The following is a 22,071-nucleotide window of genomic DNA, read 5'->3' on the forward strand; positions in this document are numbered from 1 at the left end:
TGTTGCCCAGGCTGGAGTGCAGTGGTGTGATCTTGGCTCACTGCAAGCTCCACCTCCCAGGTTCACGCCATTCTCATGCCTCAGCCTCCCAAGTAGCTGGGATTACAGGTGCCCACCACCACGCCTGGCTAATTTTTTTTTATTTTTGGTAGAGACGGGGTTTCACCATGTTAGCCAAGATGGTCTCAATCTCCTGACCTCGTGATACGCCTGCTTCAGCCTCCCAGAGTGCTGGGATTACAGGCATGAGCCACTGCACCCGGCCTACTCTTGTCTTTTTAAAATGTTATCTGGAAGTAGAAGCTCCATTAGAATCCCAGGAGGTTAAAATCTAATAGGCTGAACCAATAATTTAATGATGGTAGAATTGATGTAAATAGATTTCACTGTTGTGGAAGAATGTTAATGCTCTTTTATGGCAGGGTTGCCACAGTGTCTGCCAAGGTATTATTAGGTGTTACTTTAAAGGATTCAGTGGGGTTGTCGGTTGTTGTACCCTTTATGGTCTCATTTTGAACAGTTAAAAATAAAGATTTAATTTGTGTTAGTAGTTCTTCCTTGTGTCACTGTAAACCTACACATTCTACTAAGAGAAAGTCTGTCTTTCAGCTATAGATGTTCTTTCTTAAATATATGTCAAGGTGGGTGATAGTTTTAGACCCTTCTAAAAATTCAAGACTGTGACATATTGATCTCAATTTAATATCACATATGCTTCTATAAAATCCATTCTAGTCATTTGCCTAATATGTTTATGATGCCACAAATCAAAACACTCTTGTTTTATTTTAATTTTTTAACCTTGAAGGAATTTTTTAGAAGGACTGTCTCAACATAGTTGACGTTTTAATTCTACACTAAAAGTCTCATTAACTGTTTCTTAGCATGAATGAGTCTTCTGAATATTAGGTCAATTTTAGAAGTTTAAACATTTTAAAAGCTTCTGTAGGATTTGTGCTGGTTGAATAAGTTGATTGTAAAAATGTTCACTGAAAGTTTGTTCAACTGAAAGGAAATAGACATCTTTAAGTTGGTGTATTTGTGTGAGTGCTAAAAATTTGTGCATATCAGGTTGTTTTCCCTGGGGTATGAATAAGGTATATGTGTGGATGTTGAGCTTGATTAGGAGGAATGATTACATGGGCAAGACAATCTTTCCCCGTAGTACCCTGCAACTAAAAACAAAGAAAAAAAAGGAAAATCCTTTCCTTCTCTCAACAAGTCATAGTTTCAATAAAGACCAAAGAACCAATGCATACTTTGATTAGAGTTTGCTTACTTTTATGAACCTTTGAAAACTTTTCATAGGGTTCCTTTACTGATGGTAAAACTGTTCTCAGGAAACAGTCATTGTATACATTAGGGATTAGGTTTGGATGTAACAGAGACCTGTCTGTGGTGGTTTAAACACATGAGACTTTCTGTTCTCATGTGAAAGAACTGTGCAAGTTGAATATCTGTGGCTGTTGTGGAGGCTCCTTAAAGTAAGTTATCACACTTTTCATTTTCTGCCATCTGTCATGTAGCTCCATGGTTAACTCATAGTCTAAGATGGCTGCTTGGGTGCCATCTTGGTGTTTGAACTTGGGTCAGTAGGAAGGAGGAAAGGGAGAACAAAGAAGAACAAATAAGGTACCCCTTTTCTGGAGCCTTCCCAGGGGTCCCACATAGTATTTCTTCATACATTTAATTGGCTAGAACTTAATTGCATGGCCACATGCAATAACACTGGGAAATATAGTCTTTGACCAGAGTCTGCTGGAACTCTAGTGACACTGGCATTCTGTTACCTACGGGGAAAGGGAAAAATGGAGTTTGAGTCAGCAATGAGGCTCCGCCATGTTCATTTAGCTAACATTGATGAATAATTATTATAGTTAGTATATTTAACCAGATATTGGAGACACAATATTAAGAAAAACAGTCTCCTTTAATATGAGGATCTCTAGGCCTCTGGGAGAGATGGAAACATAAATAGTTATTTATAATGCAATTGGTTATTTCTATATAGACTTCTATAGATATAAAATCCGAAAAAGAAGATAATGGCCTATAAGGTGTACAAAAAGCTAACTGAGCTCTAGAGGAGAATTGATTAATATGCAGTGGCTCATTTACAATTTAACACTAAATGCTAAATAGCTTGTGATAGTTATAAGCACATTTGATTTCCAAAAGGGGTTTTTAATCCTGTACCTGACTTTCTGTGGCATCAAATATAAATAGATGTATACTATTTTTGTAAAGAAATTATATACTCTTATAATCAGATGGTGCCATGTAGCCCACAGAGCCAGTCAAATTATGAAAACAAGATGTATTCAGTGAATTCATCTAATTACTGAAGCAGATAAGGGCCATGCAATGTTAGAGTGGATAGGTTTGTTGGAAATAACCTAGCATGCCTCCTTATTTGATGGATACATGAATTGAGGCCCCCAGACACTGCCAGACTGACAAGACAAGTTAGTGGGAAACAGACTAGGACTCTCATCGGTTTCTAACACCTGTTTTAAGCTGCCGTTTCGCAGGAAAATAAAGCCATTAAAAGGTGTTCTTTGGTCCTGTTCTCCTTTTCCTTTAAGTGATAAGGTCCAGTGAGAATTAGTAGGGGATCCATCTGGCAGTTTTCATTCTTTGTTTCCCTTTTCTTTGGTTGTGTTTCCGGAAGGGAGGAAGAAAGCAGGGGGCCCAGAGCTCATTTTATTTTTATCCATTCATTAGATGAAATAATGTCTACCTTTTATAGCAGTTGTGGTGGATCCCAAATGCATCTGTCGTGCATAACCTTTTAAAATGCTTCCTGACTTTGAAAGCAGTGGTTATACATGATGGACATTGCTCACCTAACAACTTTTGTAGGAATAATGATTTTGTGGGTTTTTTTGTTGTTGCTTTTTTTTTTTTTTTTTTGAGACAGAGTCTCGCTCTGTCGCCCAGGCTGGAGTGCAGTGGCATGATCTCGGCTCACTGCAAGCTCCGCCTCCTGGGTTCAGACCATTCTCCTGCCTCCGCCTCCCAAGTAGCTGGGACTACAGGCGCCCGCCACCGTGCCTGGCTAATTTTTTGTATTTTTAGTAGAGATGGGGTTTCACCGTGTTAGCCGGGATGGTCTTGATCTCCTGACCTTGTGATCCACCCTTTTGGCCTCCCAAAGTGCTTGGATTACAGGCGTGAGCCACTACGCCCAGCCAATTTTGTGGGTTTATTACAGTAAAATCTCCAAAAGCTTAAATCATTATTGGCTGTATTATCATTTATGAGGTGTTTGTTTATAGTATGTTCCTACTATGTTGTAGATACTTTTATTAGGTACTAGAAATCAAAGATAATTTGATTTCAGTTAAAAGAGATATTCAGAATAATGGCGGGGGTGGTGGATAGACTATATACACATAATACATTGGGAAGACACAAATACCACTGGACAGAGTACTGAAGGAGTGTGGAGGTGTTTCTCTAAGTCTGGCAGTGAGTTGAGCTCCTTACGAGGTGGCCAAGAATAGCACGTTTAGCTCTAAAACTTTGTATTCAATGAAGTGAATAGAATGATATTGCTTAACTTGAAGTCACTTAAATGTGGTTCTTTAAAAACTGATAAAAGTGATGGAATGTTTACTTTTGTGATTCAGTCATTCTAGCACTAAAATAAAAAGTAGAACAGTTCTCTCTGGCCCTCCTGTTGCCATCTGACTCCGCAGAAGGAGTTAACAGTTTGTTTTGCAGAAATGTCTAGAGAGCCAAGCACTTCTGTGAGTTGGATGTGGGTTTAGAGAATCATAGCATGTGGCTAAGAGAAGGAGCCCAAGCATTAATGATAAAATTAATAAATTATGCAGAGTAAGGAAATACTCTTATTTAAAGTTAATGCATGACATTAACAAAAGGATTGAATGAAAATGTAGATATTTTTCTGCCTCAGGATTATAAGAAAATGAGCCTTGCAACATCTCAAGGCAGATGACCCCCAGGAACAAACTTACTTTTTTTTTTTTGTATTTTAAAATATTGTTATATCATAGTTGTACATCCAAGGACAACCTTATTTATTGTCTCATTCCTGTGAATGTGTAGTGTATAGTATGTCCTTAATAAAAATTGACGAGATTCAGAAAAATTATCATCTCTATATAGCTAGCCCATCTTTTTTCTGGTGGTATGTGCAACAAAAGCTATAATATGAACTCTCTCTGTGTGTGTGTGTGTGTATGTGAGAGAGAGCGAGAGCACACACTAGCTAATTAGTGAAGAACTTGCCATTCAATGTTTATTGTTTTAACTGCTCATTTATTCGTATTCTTGCATTTTTATTTTAAGTAGAACTTTTTATATTTTAAAAGTAGAGAAGGGTATAATGTAATAACAACAGTCTCCTAGCTCACTCCTCCCTGAGTCCCAATCCTCAGAGAACTAACAATTTATTCTGTATTTATGTTTATGTTTCTATCCTGCTGTCTCTTGATTTATCAATTTAAACTACTCCTGTTATGGAAGAAAGACATTTAGTATTATAGTCTCACCCCAATTTTACCTATCCTTATCCCCAATATGTCACAATTTAAATTCAAATCGATATTGTTGATGTTGTTAAGAGAATGTAGATAATGGTTTGTTTTCCTGAGTCTAGTTGTAATTATGTTTGTTTTGTAGATCTGTTTATTTTTGTTGATGTTACTTGTTAACTCTTTTTTCCCCCCAATTTGCAGAGCCTTCTTAATCTATCACTGATTTTCCCTTAGGCACATGAGTTGACCACGCTAAGGGGGGGTTTCCAAAATTCCCATGCCATTGTCTTCTCTCTTCCAGTGCAGCTTTTGAGAAGTCTGTTGACCATCCTGATTGCAGTTACTGTTCATGGACCAGTTTTTTCTTTCTGGAGGCTTTTGGGATCTTTTGGTATTTTTAAATTTTACAAAGAGCATCTTGGAGCTTTGTTTTTCTTCTCTTGCTGGGAGCAGTCCTATCAATGTGGAATATCTTACCCTTCAATTCTCCAAACTATTTTTATATTATTTCTTTGATAATTTGTCTTCCTGTTATTTTCCTTTCTTTTTGGAACTCCTATTATGTATTATTTCTCTCTTGTTTTTAAATTCTTTTTCTTTCCTTTCTATCTTTCTGGGAGATTGCTCTGACTTTACTACAATGCTTTGATTTGATTTTTTAAATTTTGGCAAACTTATTTTTAAGAATTCTTTTTTTTTTTTCTTACTGTCTCCCTCAAATAAGAATGGCTTATCTTCCTTTCCAGGAATATTGAAGATAAATAAGTAACTCTAAGGTATAAATCAATGAACTTGACTAGACACTGTCACAAAACTCATAACAATAGTAATCTTAAGCAGTTTTGATGGGAGTGACAGAAACCCAATTCATGCTTATTGCACTTGCTGCTACCACTAGCAAGGTAGGAGTCCCCATAGAAAGAGAAGCCCTTTAAAAACAAAACAGAACAAAAAAACAAGGATTTTGGTATGTATGTAGATATATATATTTAAAGCATCTTAAGAATCAGGCCAGGCATGGTGGCTCAAACCTGTAATTCCAACACTTTGGGAGGTTGAGGTGGGAGGATTGCTTGAGCTGAGGAGTTGGAGACCAGCCTGGGCAACATGGCAAGACCCTGTCTCTACAAAAAATACAAAATTAGCTGGGTGTGGTGGTGCGTGATTGTAGTTCCAGCTGTTAATAGTTGGGAGGCTGAGCTAGGAGGATTACTTGAGCCCAGGAAGTCAATGCTGCAGTGAGCTATTATGCCACTGCACTCCAGACTATGTGACACAGCAAGATCCTGTCTCAAAAAAAAAAAAAAAAAAGGAAAAGAATCAGAACTTTATTGGACTTCCTTACACTTGCTTTTGCTTGGTATCTTTAAATCTTTCAGACACATGGGGAATGCATTGAGCATGGGCTACCAGTATAGTGTCTGTGGTCTTGGGGTGTCACTGGGCATACAAAACAATTAATGTTCACTGAATTTCTTCTCCCCTTGTTATTTGGAAGATTTTCCTTGTCAGATGCTTTCTAGCACTCCCCCAGGGAGAGAGAGAGGGGAGGATTGTCTCACTGGGGCTTTCCCACTTCCTGGTAGGATAGGCCTTAGCAGTCGTACCATCATTGATCTCTCCCCAACATAGATTGGGGTTTTCTGGGAATGCATTTACCTTAACACCTTACTGACACCCTGTGAAATTTGTAACTGGGGTGTTTGTAACTTGTGTTTTTCCAAGCACTTCTTTGGAATTGGACCTTCTCTTGTGGCTTCTGTTTCCTCCTTGGTACCCAACCTGGAACCTTTGCCCATCCCAACACCCTCTGCTTAGCAGCCGTGGCAGGGCATTTTTCATTCAGCAGCCTTGCAGGTGGTGTGAGTCTCTGCCCTGAAGTACTGTCCTGATTCCCATGCAGCATCCCCACCAACTCCATTGTGACAATGACTGAATATTGATGTTAGGTAAAGGTATGCAAGGGAGGTGCTTAGTTTTCTTTGGCTCCTCTCACGTACTTCCTATCTAATTTGCACAATTCTGTCATTTCCCTATGGTCAGAGGGTTTAGCTTCTACATTGTCTGTCATTGGAGCAGATTACTCAAGATTCAAAGAATATCTTCACATTTTCCTAAAGTGTCTGCTCGAGTTTCACTTTCTATGGTACATCGTTTGTGATCCAGGAGACAGACGGTAGTTTAATGAGCTGTTTCCATCTCTCATTTCACTCACTGCATGTTGATGTCATTCTCTTAGGCCAGCTTCCCTACATAGCAGGAAACCTGCGTGTCATGGTTTCTAGATTTGCGTCTCAGAACTTTGCTCCAGAAAGGGACTGAAATGTGATCTCTCTGGTTCTACATTCAGAAATCCTGAGCCTGTGACTGTCTCATGGGTCAGGTGCTCATCTCTAATCACTCATAGCTACAGTTATTAACTGTTTCTATGGGCCAGGGATTGTTTTCAGCACCTTACACATTTTGTCTTATTGAAGTTTAAAAATGACAGTATGAGATAGGCATAGATGGCAAACTACATCGTGTCCTGCCCTGTATCACACAGCTACAGTGTGTTGGAACAAGGATTTGAACTCAAGCATTTGACTTTGGTGCCCTGTATGCAGTTTAACTTGCTGACTCTAAAGATAATGGACCTAATGTAATAATAGCTCCAGGGCTCCCCTGGGGCTGTAGCCCACAGGCTGGGAATGACTAACCTAAAGGTTTAGAATGAGCTGTATTACAAAAAGTAAGTTGAGTGGGTAAATCTCGGTTTCTACAGTGTGAGGTGGTAAGAAAACATTACTCCCACCCCTCTGCTCTGTGGATGCTAGTAGCAGCACGCGGTGGTTTGGAACACCCGTGGCTGTGCCATAGTGGAGAGGATTCCCTGGTATACTTTCACACTCCCTTTAGATCGGGCTCAGCCAGGGGAGGGATGGGAGCAGGTGTTCTCACATGGTTGCAAATGGGACTGCTATGTCTGTGTGCAAGGATAAGGGTGTGCTGCTCTCTAGATGTCTCTTGGGAAATCATGCTGAGAGGTCTGTTCCCCGCAGCAGTTTGCTATTCTCTAGTTCTTTAAAGATAATTGATTTTAAGTACTTCTGTAGATTGTATATTGTAGTTTTCTCACAGTGATAGTGATGTATTTCATTCCAGGGACAAAGCAAAAGGCCTTTTTTTTTTTTTGTAACTCTTTTCTCTCTTTCCAAGATTATCCCGAAGGCAATAATTCAAGTGATTATCTTGTTCAAACAACAACGTATCTCCCGGAAAACTTCACATACTCACCATACCTCCCCTGTCCAGAAAAGCTGCCTTATATGCGTAAGTCGTCATCTAATTTTGACTTAACTGTTTACTTGTGTTACAATACAGTCATAAAAACCACATGATTTGAGTGCAGCAGGAGCAGGTCATGTGCACCTGGGTGCAAATGTTTATATTATGCAGCGTGTTATTTGAACTTTTATTTATTTATTTATTTTTTGGCAAAGCGCTTTTTGAAGGGGGATGATTGAAAAGCTGAAGAAAAATACAAAGGGGGAAAATGACAAATACCCATATTGTTCCCACCCAGTTTTAAAAACTAATACTTTGGCTTACCTGTGTCCAAGTTCTTTTAGAACAGTGCTTAAGACAGTAATTAATGTGTAGTCTCCTTTTGAATGTGTTAAAATGTTCCGGATTAAACCAGTCCTTTTTGACCACCATCCCCAGTGCTGGCTCCCCATTCCTTCCTCAGAAGTAACCTCACCTCTACTGAGAGTTTGCTGAGTATTCTTACCGGTTATGAAAATTGTTTTTTACATAGATAGATGTCTATATAGAAAATAAATATTGTTTCAAAGGAGAATTTATGTAAATTGGTCTATAAAGTACATTTCATTCTTGTAACTTGCTTTTTTACATACTTTTTTGAGAACTACCCATGTTGTTACATATAGATCTAATTTTTTTCCCTTAACTATTACTGTGTGGTACATCTTTGTATAAATGTATCACATCTCATTTACCTGTTTCCCCACTGATGAACATTTAGGTTGTTTCAACATTTTTGCTATCACAAAATAGCAAAATATTTATGTATATTTTGGTATAAAGAACAACAGAGTGTGAGTTTTCCCGTGCATATATGCATGTGTACTTGAGGGTTGATGGCTAGTGGTGGAATTGCTGGGTAGGTTGGCTCAGGTTTTCCAGATTTTGTCAATTGCTCTCAAAAGCAGCTATACCAATTTATATCCCTAACAGCAAAGCATGAATGTACCACTTTGAAATTGATGGACTTTTAAATTCTTGCTAATCTGAAAGATTAACAAATGGTTTCTCGTTTCAATTTTCACTTCCCTCATTCCTGGTGGGTTTGAGTAAGTTTTCCCATGTTTGTGTTTTTAAATTTTCTCTCCTGTGACTTGCTGCATCATGGGCTTTATCAGTTCCTCGTTAGTTATTGTGTGTTGGTATTGATCTGTAGAAATTCTTTATATTCTGGCAGTGGCCTATTGTCTGCTATGTGTTTCGTAAGTATCTTTTCACATTCTGGGGCTTCTCGTTTTATTTTGCCTTTTATTTTATGGAAGTTTAAAATTATGACCTTTTCAAATTTTTTAATCACTTTACTTAGGGGTTTTGCTTTTTTTTGGTCTTAAAGCTTTTCTTACCCAGAGGCCATATAGATAAATACCTTTATTTCCTTCTAATGATTTTACTATTTTGTTTTTAACCTTTGTGTGTAATATGTGGTAGTGATAAAGCTACTGTACTTTATATATTTTTTAAATTATGAAGATAATACATTATCATTATTTTAAAAAAACACTATACTGTACTCTCAACACTCAGAAGCCACACGGCTATTATTTTGGCTTTTTTTTTTTTTTTTTGTATGTCTTCTACCCCTCCCCATGGTTTTTAATCATACTTTGTACATATAGGTTTGTATCTTGGATTTGATATAAAGACTTAAATAAACATCTTTTTGAATTGCTTATTTATCCATATTCTGATGTATTTTGTGTCTGTGTTTTTTATTCTTTACATGAGCTTTTTTAATTGAGGAAATTAGCCTTTGCCTATCATATTTGTAGGATTTGTTTTAGTTTATTGTTGATATATCGATAATAAAAAGAAAGATTGACCTTCTAATATCATCTAAGGCCATGGCTTTCAGTCTTGAGGGTACATCAGAATCGCCCGGATCATCTTGTCAAGCCCCATTGCTGGTCCAGCTCTCAAGAGTTTCAGACTCAGCAGGTCTGGAGCGGGCCTGAGAATCTGCATTTCTAACAAGTCCCACAAGGTGATGCTGTTGCCGCTGAGCCTTGGGCCACGTATTGAGACCCACTGATCTAGAGTAGTGGGCCTGGTCCCTGGTATTTAAGAAAAAAAAATTCTCAGGTGATTCTAATCTTGCTGTCTCTTTGCTGTACCATAATAAAGAATGGAACTCAGTGATTTTTGTGGTTGTTATTACTTTGTTATTGCAGCCTTGTTTTCCTAAAAATGAATACTTTTGTCTGTGTAATACTGAAACCACTGGGTAATGTTCTGTTGAAATATTGATTACAATAATTTCATCTTCATAATTTTCATATTCAAGGTTTATAGTTTCAGGAAATCTTTCTGTTCTTGGTTTAGTTGCCATTTTCTTTAATTAGTGCTTTATGAGTACTAATTAAACTCTGTTTCAAAGCATCTGTCTGCCACTTCCTCATTCTGGTACTCCTCTCCTCCCGCCTCACAGCCCATTGTACCGTCTCTGTCGTGATGCCTGAGAGATTGCGTCGTGCGTGTCTGCTGTGCAGTGCCTTTTCACCGGGGGTGGGGAAGGATCTCAGCACTACTGCCCCTTCTCTCTGCTTCCCTGGGATCCCTGCATTCTTTTATAAGAGAGGATCACACTGGTGTGGCCAGCCATCTTTTCACAGCAGTCCCTCTCATGGGCTGCCAACTTTGGGTCCTGTCCCAATTTTGTGCCCAATTAGTGGTGGCCATGGTGGCAAGGTGATTTGGTAGAAAATACAGCCACATACAGATAAGGCTTTAGAAAGGAGCCATGGGTACAGCCAACATAACGAGGTTTCTGCCAAGAGAGCCTCGCACAAGCTGCCCAACAGAGCGCTTCACTAGTCCTGTGACCTCCGCAAAGTGGAGGCTTAGTTTACCTACCTGTAAAACCTGGGATTCTAATACTACCTGCAGAGTGTGGTAAGGATAGAATGAAGCACAGTGCTTGAAGTTTGATAGGCATTAATTTGATTCTCCCTTTCCTTCTCCCTCCTTCTTTGAATAATAGAGCCAGACTTTACAATGGTCAAGGGAATGAGACACCTAGGAGAAATGTGTGGAGTTTAGAAGTTTTATTATTAGCTATGTGTCCTTACATTTTTTTACTTAAAAAGATAGTTTTCATTGATAATAGAGAACAATGCAATAAAATACATAAGTATAAAATCTTATAATAGTTACACAAAATAATTGAATATGATTCTTTCCCAAATAATAATTAGAAGGGATTTGTGTAAGAATTAGATCTACTTGGATGAAAACCATTCAAGTGCAAGTGATATTTACTTATAGTCACTAAAAGTGAAGTTAAGGCTTAACATTGGTGTATTTGATTATTCTGTTGTAAACTTCTTTGATTTTTACCTAGTATAGCAATGGAAACACTGGCACTGGATTTCTGTAAAGATAAAGTGAATTTTTCAAACTAGAATGCGATAAAATGTGTTTCATACATTTCAGCAGTGTTTCATATTCAATAGTGGCCAATTACACTAAAATCTATTTTAATGTGTATTTTTTTATATGAAGAATATGAGTGAATACTTCTTTCTTGTTTGTTAGTATTTATAGATTCTCCAAAGGGCAAATCCACATTCAGCTTTATTGCATTTATGTAAGATTCTTTGTGCTAACAAAGTAAAATAGAAGTTTCACCTTGTCTAAGGCCAAAAATTAATAAGTGCTTAGTGTGGATGTTTTGATTTTAATTTTTATGGGTGAGGTAGAATGGAAAGTGTCAATTGCATACTCTGCATTAGACTGAAAATAGACTTACCTTTAGTTTTCCTATCTTCTAATTCTTATTCAAATAGAATACGTTTGCAGTGACCTTTATATATTCTGTTCTTACTATTTGTGGAATAGTTCCCTTTATGGTTTAACCCTGATAGTTTCTATAGTTCCCTAACCTTATGAATATAACAAAAGCTCCAAGGACTTTTTGAGATGGATTTAAATAATTCAAATGAAAATCAGCAAAGAAGGAAAAGATAAGCAAACAAACTTCAGCAAAGCTCAAATAATGCTAATGTAACAAACTGTCATGCATATGTTTATTGTAAAAAAAAAAAAAATGAGATGGGAGCCATTTTAGAGTCAACAAGTCATTGATGAACAGCCGCTGTGCAGCGGTCCCTGTGTTGTTCATAGAAGCAGGCACAGGAGAGACAAGACTGAACATGGTCATGTGTGTGGCAGCTCGGAGCAAGTAACACACTTGGAGAAAGGCATGCTATGAAAGGTTATGAGGCCGGGCGTAGTGGCTCACGCCTGTTTCCTAGCACTTTGGGAGGCTGAGGCGGGTGGGTTACCTGAGGTCAGGAGTTCAAGACCAGCCTGGCCAACATGGTGAAACCCATCTCTACCAAAAACACACACACACAAATTAGCCAAGTGCAGTGGTGCACGCCTGTAGTCCCAGCTACTTGGGAGGCTGAGATGGAGAATCGCTTGAACCTTGGAGACAGAAGTTGCAGTGAGCCGAGATCGCGCCACTGCACTGCAGCCCGGGCAACACAGCGAGACTTTGTCTCAAAAAAAGAAAAAAAAAGAAAAAAAGAAAAAAGGTTATGAATGTGACAAAAGGGATACAGCAGTTTATTCTGGAAGGGAAAGGACGATGTCAGAGAGAGGTGTCATCAGAACTGGGTCTTGCAAGATAGCTGAGAGAGAACAGCATCACCACGAGGAGGCTCTGTGTATTCCCTGACTGGAGAGTGGTCGGCTCTGCCCAGAGAGGGTGTGTAAGTGGCGTGTATGGGAAATGAAGCTGGCCAGAAGGGTCTTGTGTAAAGGACTGAGGAATCTGAGGGCCTTGTGGGTTCCATCATTCCTAGGCATCCATGAGGTGAGCTTCAGAGGGAGAAGAGCCTGTGAGCTTATATGCAGACAGTTGATTTATGAGCCTGTGTGCATTTCTCTCAGGTGACTGTGCATGATTTTCAAAGGGTCTAGGGGCAAAAAAAAAAAAAAAAAAAAATCAAAAATAAACAAAAACCCCCATTGCTTTAGGGAAATGGAGAACCATCGAAGGCTTTTTAGGCAGATGACTGATGGACTAGGACTGTATTTTAGGAAGATTATTCAGATGAGAAGCTGAACAATGGGTGAGAATGGAGAAATACTGGGAACACCAGGAAACCAATGAGGAGCTTGCTGCAGGGGGCCGATGGGCAACAACAAGGGCAAGTGCCAAGGCTGTGGCGTTGGAGAGAGGAGAAGGCGCAAAAAAGAACCTACAGGGTGCCATTGGCCAGATGTGGCGACCAATTGAGGGGTGAGGGTTAATTTCCAGGTTTCTGACTTGGTGACCATGAACTGAAGCGATACAGAGTAACCATCACATTTGGAGGATGGGGAAGTCAGTGGGTTCCGTTTGGGCTGTTTTGTTTGAAGTTCAGGAGGGTTAACTTGGGGTCTGCCTTTCATAAGAGATCTGGACTGAAGATTAGAGGAAGTGAGATGGGAAGAAGGCCGAGAGTGGGTCCCTGAGAAGATCCGTACTTGTGAGGTGAGTGGTGGTTAACAGAAGAAGGGGAGACAGGAACCTAGAGAAGCCAGAGGGTGGTGTATGGGGTCCAGGGAGGAGCACATCCCAGAAAAAGACCGCTGTGTTTTGTCACACACCTCCAGACAGCAGGGAGAGTGAGGAACCGTGAAAGGGCCACTGAATTTGGTGCAGAAAATGGATGGAGAACACAGCAAGCACGATTTCAGTAAAGTGGTTGGGAAAGAAGCAAAGTAGACTGTCTTGAGAAGTGAGTCAGATGTGTGTGAAGACTGTAGTTGAAATGAGAGAAGTTTGGCGGCAAAGGGAAGGAGAATGGGGTAAAGGATCTGGAGGAATTGAGGGTAAGGGAAGAGCTCTTTAGGAAGAGATGGACTTGAGCGTGTTGTAGGCATCATGGAAAGAAAGGATGGAGAGAAGAGGCTGGGCGCGGTGGCTCACGCCTGTAATCCCAGCACTTTGGGAGGCTGAGGCGGGCAGATAACAAGGTCAGGAGATCGAGACCATCTTGGCTAACATGGTGAAACCCCCTCCCTACTAAAAATACAGAAAATTAGCTGGGCGTGGTGGTGGGTGCCTGTAATCCCAGCTACTTGGGAGGCTGAGGCAGGAGAATGGCGTGAACCCGGGAGGTGGAGCTGGCAGTGAGCCGAGATCGCACCACTGCACTCCAGCCTAGGTGACAGAGCGAGACTCCGTCTCAAAAAAAAAAATAAAATAAAATAAAAGATGAGAACTGGGAAGGATGAGGGAGAAGCACAAGGGAGGTCTCCATAGAGCCAGGTTAGAAACTGAATGGAGACAATGCCTCAGGTTGAAGAGTGAGCATGGAAAGCCTCAGGAATGCCTCCTCCCCTGAGGAAGCCCGCGGTTTATTTGGAGATGAGGTGGAGAGGCAGGGTGCTCGTGCCTGCTGTGTCTGTTTTCCTAGTAAAGCAGGAGGCCATGCGTCCCTGAGGGGATGGCCAGGAAGGACTGAGCAGCTTGAAAGGCAGGAGTAAGTATTTAAAAAGTTGTCGTAGGGAATGAGAAGTGGAGTCAACTAATCATAAATTAAAAGGTGATTAACAGGTTAGCCTGGAGAGCACCCCACCCCACCCTGGTGGAGTCATAATACAAAAAAAAGTGACACTTGTTTTTGCTGAAAACTTACTATGCTTGAGGCAATATGTTAGGTATTGCCACCCAAATGATGGGATTAATCTATATGCTTATGTGCTTTCTTTAGTGCTGTTTATTAGGTAGAAAATTGGAGCATGGATAATTGTCACTGCAGGGATGGGACCTGTAGCTCAGGTGTGGCAGGTTGAGGGGGTGGTAGATAAGGTGTCTGTCAGTGTGTAGGTGCTGTGATCGGGTGAAGGTCATAGAGCTGCATTTCTCTAAGTGTGATTTAGATGACCTACACTTGTTAAAAATGCAGCTGGGGGCTGGGCGCGGTGGCTCACACCTGTAATCCCAACACTTTGGGAGGCCGAGGTGGGTGGATCACGAGCTCAGGAGATTGAGACCATCCTAACACGGTGAAACCCCATCTCTACTAAAAATACAAAAAATTAGCCGGGCGTGGTGGCAGGCGCTTGTAGTCCCAGCTACTCAGGGGGCTGAGGCAGGAGAATGGCGTGAACCCGGGAGGCAGAGCTTGTAGTGAGCCTAGATGGCGCCACTGCATTCCAGCCTGGGTGACAGAGCGAGACTGTCTCAAAAAAGAAAAAAAACATGGCACATGGATACATATGTAACAAACCTGCACGTTGTGCACATGTACCCTAAAACCTAAAGTATAATAAAAAAAAGTAAAAATTAATTTTAAAAAATTAAAAATATTTTTAAAACAGAATTAAAAAAAATAAAAATAAATAAATAAAAAATAAGTAAAAAAAAAAAAAATGCAGCCTCTGAGCTAAACCCTAGACTGTGAAAGTCAAGATTCTTGGTTGCAAACCACAGAATATACTTTATCTGAGTTAAGAGAAAAAAGAATTCATGAAAATATATTAGAGAGCCCAGAGACAACCTGGGTGGCTAGAGAATTAGGTTGAGAAATTGAGCAGCCAGAACAAGGCTCAGACCACTTTGAAGCATCTCCTGCTGCCACTTGTCAGGGCTTAAACCTCCTACCAGCATTGCTCAGGTCTGGAGACCAGAAGTGCTCTTGGTTCCCATAAAGCTAGAAGCTTTTGCCACCACTTCAGGTGCATTTGGCCATATGACCACTCCTACCTGCTAGAGGGGTTTGGAGAGTGGGTTCTAGCTTTTTCCTTTGAAAGGCAGGACTCAATGGTGGGTAATTCAAGCCGTTGAAATGTGTTCAGTTAAAGCCAGTGGCCATAAGCATGACCCATGAGCTTCAACTGACACAGAAACTTTGACAATGTGGCCAGTCAGCTGCATTTTAAACAAGCACAGCTGGTAATTCTTAGGCATACATCAAAATTAGCAAACCACTTTATACGGAGTCCAGATAGAGGAAAATGTGGATATAGCAGAGAGGACTTCAAGTCTTCATGAAATTGAAGAGGGACTTCATGGGAGGGGAGTGGGAGAAGGTGAAAGGGAAAGAGGCTTTAACGAGAGGGTGCAGTGTCAGAGTTGAAAGCCAGTCATTTCTAGGTGACTGTGATTCAGGGTCCGGGCACAGAGCTGGGTGTCACTGTGAATTCACTATTGTGAATATTGCTGCAATGAACATAATAGTGCATGTGCCTTTTTGGTAGAATGATTTATTTTCTCTTGGATATTTACACAGTAATAGGATTGCTGGATCAAATGGTAGTTCTGTTTTTTGTTTTTTGAGAAATCTTCAAACTGCTTTCCACAGTGGCTGAACTAACTTACATTCTCACCAACAGTGTATAAGCATCTCTTTCCCAAGCCTAGCCAGCATCTGTTGTTTTTTGACTTTTCAATAATGGCTTTTCCTATTGGTATTTGATGGTGTCTTATCATAGTTTTAAAATGCATTTCTCTGATGATTAGTGATTTGGTGCATTTTTTAATGTTTGTTGGCTACTTGAATGTTTCCTTTTAAGAAGTTTGTATCTTTTGCTCATTTTTTAATGGGGTTGTTTTTTGCTTGTTGAATTGTTTAAATTCCTTATAGATTCTGGATATTAGGCCTTTGTTGGATGTACAGTTTTGCATAAATGTCTTAAAGAAATATTTTAGCACCTGATGGAGCCAGGGAGTAGAAATGCAGGTAGGTGGAAGTAGGGATGAGGCAGGAATCTTCCTACTCACTCATTCATTCATTCATTCAGTGTCCAGGCATTGCCCTTGGCAGTGGGGATGTGTGACTAATGCTCTGTCTTATGTTTAGAATGCTCAGGTTTGGTTGCTTGAAGAAAACTTGAGTAAGAAATCGTTTGTTAAGCAGAGGTTGTAAAATTTTAGAAGTCGAGAAGCTTAAGTAAAGCATTTGAAATAGGCAGTGTCTAGTGTTGGCTTCAGAAAGGACAGGAGGTGACCAATGGCTGGATGACTCGTAACTGTTCAGCCTCAGAGCTATGCTCAGGAGGCAGCACAGAGGCTGGGGGAGGGAATGTCCCATCTTATCATAAAAATGCTTTTCTAGCTTTGGAGAGGAATTTACCCTAAGGGACATTTCTAGGGGAAATTCAGGTCTTTCTCTGACACTGTCATCAGCTCTTTGAGCTGTGAACATTTAAAACCCTGAGGGTAAAACATAAAAGCCAACATATCCAGAATTAGGTTTTAGATACCAAAAAATAGATATAGGCTCCAAACAAAATGAAATAGTTATTTACAACTATTGATTTATAGAGCAAACAACTCTCTGGAGATTATATGTCTTAAATTTTACTTGAAATGTTAGAAAAAATAAATGTAGGTAATTCATAGGTTTTGAATATTATTTTAAGAATTATATTTTAATAGAAAAAAGAAAATCCTAAATCATGTCATGTGATACATTATCATCCACAGCACAGTAAGCCTGTTGTTTGCGCCCATGCATGCCTGGCTTTCCCAGACGGGCAGCATTGCTGCATATCTTGCAAATTCAGCGTTAGGAAATTATAGTAAATGTCCTACATAACCAATGGTGCAACTAAGTTACCCTCACACATGACAGAAACAGTTTGGCACACACGACTGGAAGGTAGCTTCCAGCTGACTTGAGTTCCCTGTCCTTCACCTTGACCCTCTAGGTACTTGGCAGCCCCTCCACTCTTCACTCAGTTCTCCTGCTCTTTCCTTTCTAACCCCAGCGCCACCTTTAAAATAGTGAAATTCAGTATTTGGTAAATTATATTATTTACATTTGCTGATTGTGATTACACTGCTGGGTAAATGGATTTCAATCAACATATTTATTTTCTGATCTTTAAATCTCTAACTGGGAAAGAAACCACTTGTGCCGGTTAAAAATCTCAAATTTATACTGTCACATCTGGGATTAAGAACAACAACAACCAATCTCAGATTCACCACAGAGGAGAGTGAAGATTGGCTCTCCATGGAGTTCAGTGGATCTCTTCAGTTGCCCTTGAAATCTCAGCGAGTGAAATAAAGGGGACTGGCCCAGTTGATGGCGTCCTTCTTTACAAGGACATTCCCTCTCTGGCTTCATTCATAGCGGGTGGTTTTCCGATGCCTTTTGTTTTGTTTTTAAAGCAGTGGAAGCCTTCTTGAGTGAAACCTAAAGGGGACAAAAGAGTACGCGAAAGAGATGAAAGTGGCTGTGTTGGGGGAGCCTGAGTCCTCCCTCCTCCAACCACAGGATCCCCGAGAGAGGTCCTTCCCGAGGACGGTTTGGAAACCACAGAAACCAAACCATCATTAGTTTATCTGCAGCATACTTCTTCCTGGCCACTCTTCTTATATCATGCCCTTTTCCCTTCCCTTCCTAAGTACAGGATCTTCTCCCTAATACCACTCCCCACAATGATGAATGTTCTTCCTCTCTCTCTGATCACACTTTCGCTGTTCCCAGTGGTGGCAATACCTGTCCTGGGAGGCCTACTCCCCACACTCCCCAGTGTAGCAATGTTGCTCTTATCATGGGTAGCATGCCACCGGGTCAATCGTTAGCCTTCAATCAGCGAATTATTAGGATTTCAGAGCAAAGGGCAACAAGCACATAGGAAAGCTCCTGATGGACTCTGAGGGGTGTGGATGGGGTGGGGGTGGCACACAACCCCGAGGAGTGTGAACTTAGGATACCTCAGGCATGGGGATAGTGATGGACAGAGGAAGCCCTCTCTCTTGAGGGAAAGAAATAAAGCCTGTCTCTTGCCAGCACATATGCGTTGGAGATGGAAATTAAACTGCAAATGATGCTGGAGAAAACTGCTGACAATAATGATGATTACAGCTGTTGGAGCAATAAAGCTGGAAAAAAGACAAAAAATTTGGTTTAACAGTGCAGAAAGAATACCAGCTTCAGTTACTTATATGAACTGCTTATTATTTAGCCTAATTACTATCATTTTAGCAATCATGCATACTATTAAATGTATCAGATTTATTTGTGTAAATTTTATTTGATTACAATGGTAGATTCTGTTCGTTGTCAGCTGAGTCATGATAGTCTGTACTTATGTTTACTGATCAATCTTACATTTTACTTACTCTTTCTCTGCAAGTTCATAGGTTTCTCTTTTAGATGAATCTGACCTTTCTAAGATTAGCTAGTTTGTGTATCTTGTCACACTGAAGGCTGAGTGTTTGGTTATAAAAGACTGCTTATGTTGTCAGTAGAACAGGCAGGCATTAGAAGGTTGCGATTCTTTTTCTAACTTATTCTGGGAAGCAGGTATTTCGATGTAAAATACTCTAGCATGCCTGCGTGGAGGCTACTGACAGCTCTGCCTGGTTAGGATGAAGTGGGGACAGGAAGAGAGGCCATTGTGAAAACTCCTAAAATATAGAATAGCAGGAGCAAAGAGGCTCTCAAGAGAGGAACTGAGAGTTTTTATGTGAAATTGTGGCCACATGAAACTCAGAAGACTCGAAATGGGAAACCTCAACATTTGTTGGTTTGTATTTTATGAGATGAGGTCAGAGAGAAGAATTTGGCTGGAGGGCGCTCCAGAGCAATTTGTACCTATTTGGAAGTTAACGGATGACATTAAAACTGCTAAAAGATGATCTGTAGTTTCAATAGCCTTTTACATCCTGTTCTAACAGTGAAGTCATTGAAGATAGCATTGCTTTGAAGGGATGTTAGTGATCATGCAGCTATTTTAATTCAGGGGGAGATAAAGAGGCTTCCTGATTCTTAGTTCTCTTTTGGGGTTAATGGAAATGGTTTTCCATTCAAGATTCATTCCTGTTTCAATGGTATACATTAGAAAAGCTACTAGTAAGAACACCTCCAGTAATGTCATATATTTGTTAATTTGGAGAATGAGTGCCTGTTAGACCAGGAATATCTCAGAAGTGGTTTTTCAGTTTTGTATGCCAAGGGGCCTGATATATGGTAAGTGCTCAGAATCAATGCTTTGAATTGTGTTTGCAAATTCCCTCTCTTGAGAAATGTCAGTAGGTAACAGTAATAGTAGCTAACATTTGTTGGTTGTACCTAATGCTTGACACTGCATATGATCCTTCACACAGATGATTTCTTGGAATGGATACAACCACCTTGGGAGGCAGACATCACTGTCCTTTTTACAGAGGAGGAAGCTGAGGCACAGAGAGGTTAAATAATTTTCCCAATAGACAGAAGCTAGGAATCAGTTCCCAGTCAATCTGACTGCTTATTTTATTATTAAGTACTGTGCCATTGTGTCCCCTATGTTGAAAATGTTAAAATTAAAAATGGTATTAAAATATTTGAATAGTTGTTAAATTGCAGTGTTAAGTTATAATGACATGCAAACATTTTCCAAATAATACTAAATTATTCAGTATATTACTCAAAAGCAAAAAGGTTTTTAAAAAGAATTTGATTTTCTTTGGCCGATTTACCAAACATAGTAGGGTGACCATGTATATTATCATTGAAACTAAAAGTGAAAGGGGGTGCTATTCATAATTTTGTGGTGGTAGCAGGAATAAACTGTATTGTCCTGGCAACTAAGTTATGCCATCACCCTGCTGATTATTATTTGTTCTACTAGATCTTTGAGGCAAAAAATATTAAAACAATTCTTTACATTTTTAATTTGTAGGAGGATTCCTCAATGTCAATGTAAGCGAAGTCAGTTTTGATGAAATTCATCAACTCTTCTCCAAGGATTTAGATATTGAGCCAGGGGGTCATTGGAGGCCAAAAGACTGTAAACCCAGATGGAAGGTGAGGTAAATTCTTTTCATAAGCAATTTGACTGTTACTAAGCATTTGAGGAAAGAATGTGCTTGATTCAAAATACAGAGACAAATGTCTTTAAGTCTTGATAAATTTAAAACATCAAAAGTTTTGTCTTTAATGTTTACTATTTATAATTCAAATGTGATTTAAGTGTTACGTGTGAAGACTATAAATGCACCTGTGTAGATATGAAATAGATGCTCAGTTCATTCTCCCTGAGTTCCTGGTGATAAATACGTGACTTGAGTTTGGCTTGGAAAATAGATTTTTTTGTTGTTCTGTTCTGTTTGGAAGAGAGGCTGTGAGTTCCCTGCCTCCTGCAGCTGTCCCTAATGATTACTGACACCTGCAAGCATAGCCTCACCAATTTCTGAATCGTGAGAACTCACTGGGAGGATATGAATATCCTGATTTTCAGTTTGTTCTGGCATTGGGGTCTTCAAGCTCTGTTTCTCAGAATCCAAGATTATAAAGAGGCTGCTCAGAGATCACGATGGGACTTGAAAAGTTGGACTTTGGGCTCTTCTTGGCTTCAGAAGGCACAGCCCAAGCTTTCAGTCTTTTTGATATTCAGAATTCTATTCAATGTTTTGTTTGAAAAACTGTAAGGGGGTGGGTTTGCCTCTGCTGCTTTAAAAAAATTGAAAGCCATAATTTAAACCAGACTTGCCCTCAAAGCTGTGAAATTGGTTAATAAGTGCATATTCATCTAATGTTATTACATTTGAGTAAGAAATAACATTTATGTAATTCCAATGAAAACTACAACTGATAAATCAAGTGTTATTTCCTAAAGGATTGTGATATAACCTTGATCTGGAAACAGTTTCAGTTTTCTCTTTTAAAACATTAGTATACTTCTAGAATATTTGTATGTTCACCTCCCACCCCCCCCAAAAAAAAAACCACTAGTAGGAAGGAAAATGATATGCTGTTAAACTCATGAAAAAGACCCTCTGACTTCATCTACCATGAACTCTTTGTGTTTGAAGATGTGTATTATTTGTATCTGTATTCCCAACACAGAGCCCATTGTCTTGTGTAAGGTAAGCACTAAACACAGTTTTGTTAAATTGACTCTATAAGGCAAATAAAAGCCTTTTTGGCCTTGTTACAAATGATTCAATAAATGGTCAGCTTTCTTATTGCCTTGAACAAGTTGTGAAGCTGCTTAAATGGATTCCAGTACCAATTTTAGCAAAACATTTAATTTTATAATTACCTTACACTATTTCCCAGATCAGATTCATTTAACAAATGAATCTGTTCATATTTCTTGATGGATTTTCCTCACATTTGTAGCTATATGAAATGCGGCCCAATTTACATACATTCCACCTTTTAAAAATAGCCTGGACACATAAATTATTTTTAACACTTGGGTGCTGAGTGTGTATATTGAATGCTAATAGAAAAAGAAGCACACTCAGTCACTGAGGCTGTGAGATAGCATGGAGGTTGATGCTCAGATAGTTGTTTGTACAGAATATGGCACACCCCTCAGGTGT

At 39.6% G+C, this 22,071-nt stretch overlaps 2 protein-coding genes across 2 annotated transcripts in view; one reads left to right on the forward strand and one right to left on the reverse strand.

The window, feature by feature from the left end:
• The window catches only part of LOC115834643 (collagen alpha-1(I) chain-like), a 46,501-nt gene that overhangs the window by 21,254 nt on the left and 3,176 nt on the right, over positions 1-22,071 (reverse strand). The window lies entirely within an intron of this gene.
• The window catches only part of B4GALT6 (beta-1,4-galactosyltransferase 6), a 62,873-nt gene that overhangs the window by 19,170 nt on the left and 21,632 nt on the right, over positions 1-22,071 (forward strand). Inside the window, exons 3-4 of the mRNA XM_003261962.2 lie at positions 7,704-7,817; positions 20,424-20,548. Coding sequence (XP_003262010.1) covers positions 7,704-7,817; positions 20,424-20,548 — 239 coding nt within the window. The remainder of the gene's footprint in view (positions 1-7,703; positions 7,818-20,423; positions 20,549-22,071) is intronic.

This window comes from Nomascus leucogenys, chromosome 4, assembly GCF_006542625.1.
Source record: "Nomascus leucogenys isolate Asia chromosome 4, Asia_NLE_v1, whole genome shotgun sequence".
NCBI lineage: Eukaryota > Metazoa > Chordata > Mammalia > Primates > Hylobatidae > Nomascus > Nomascus leucogenys.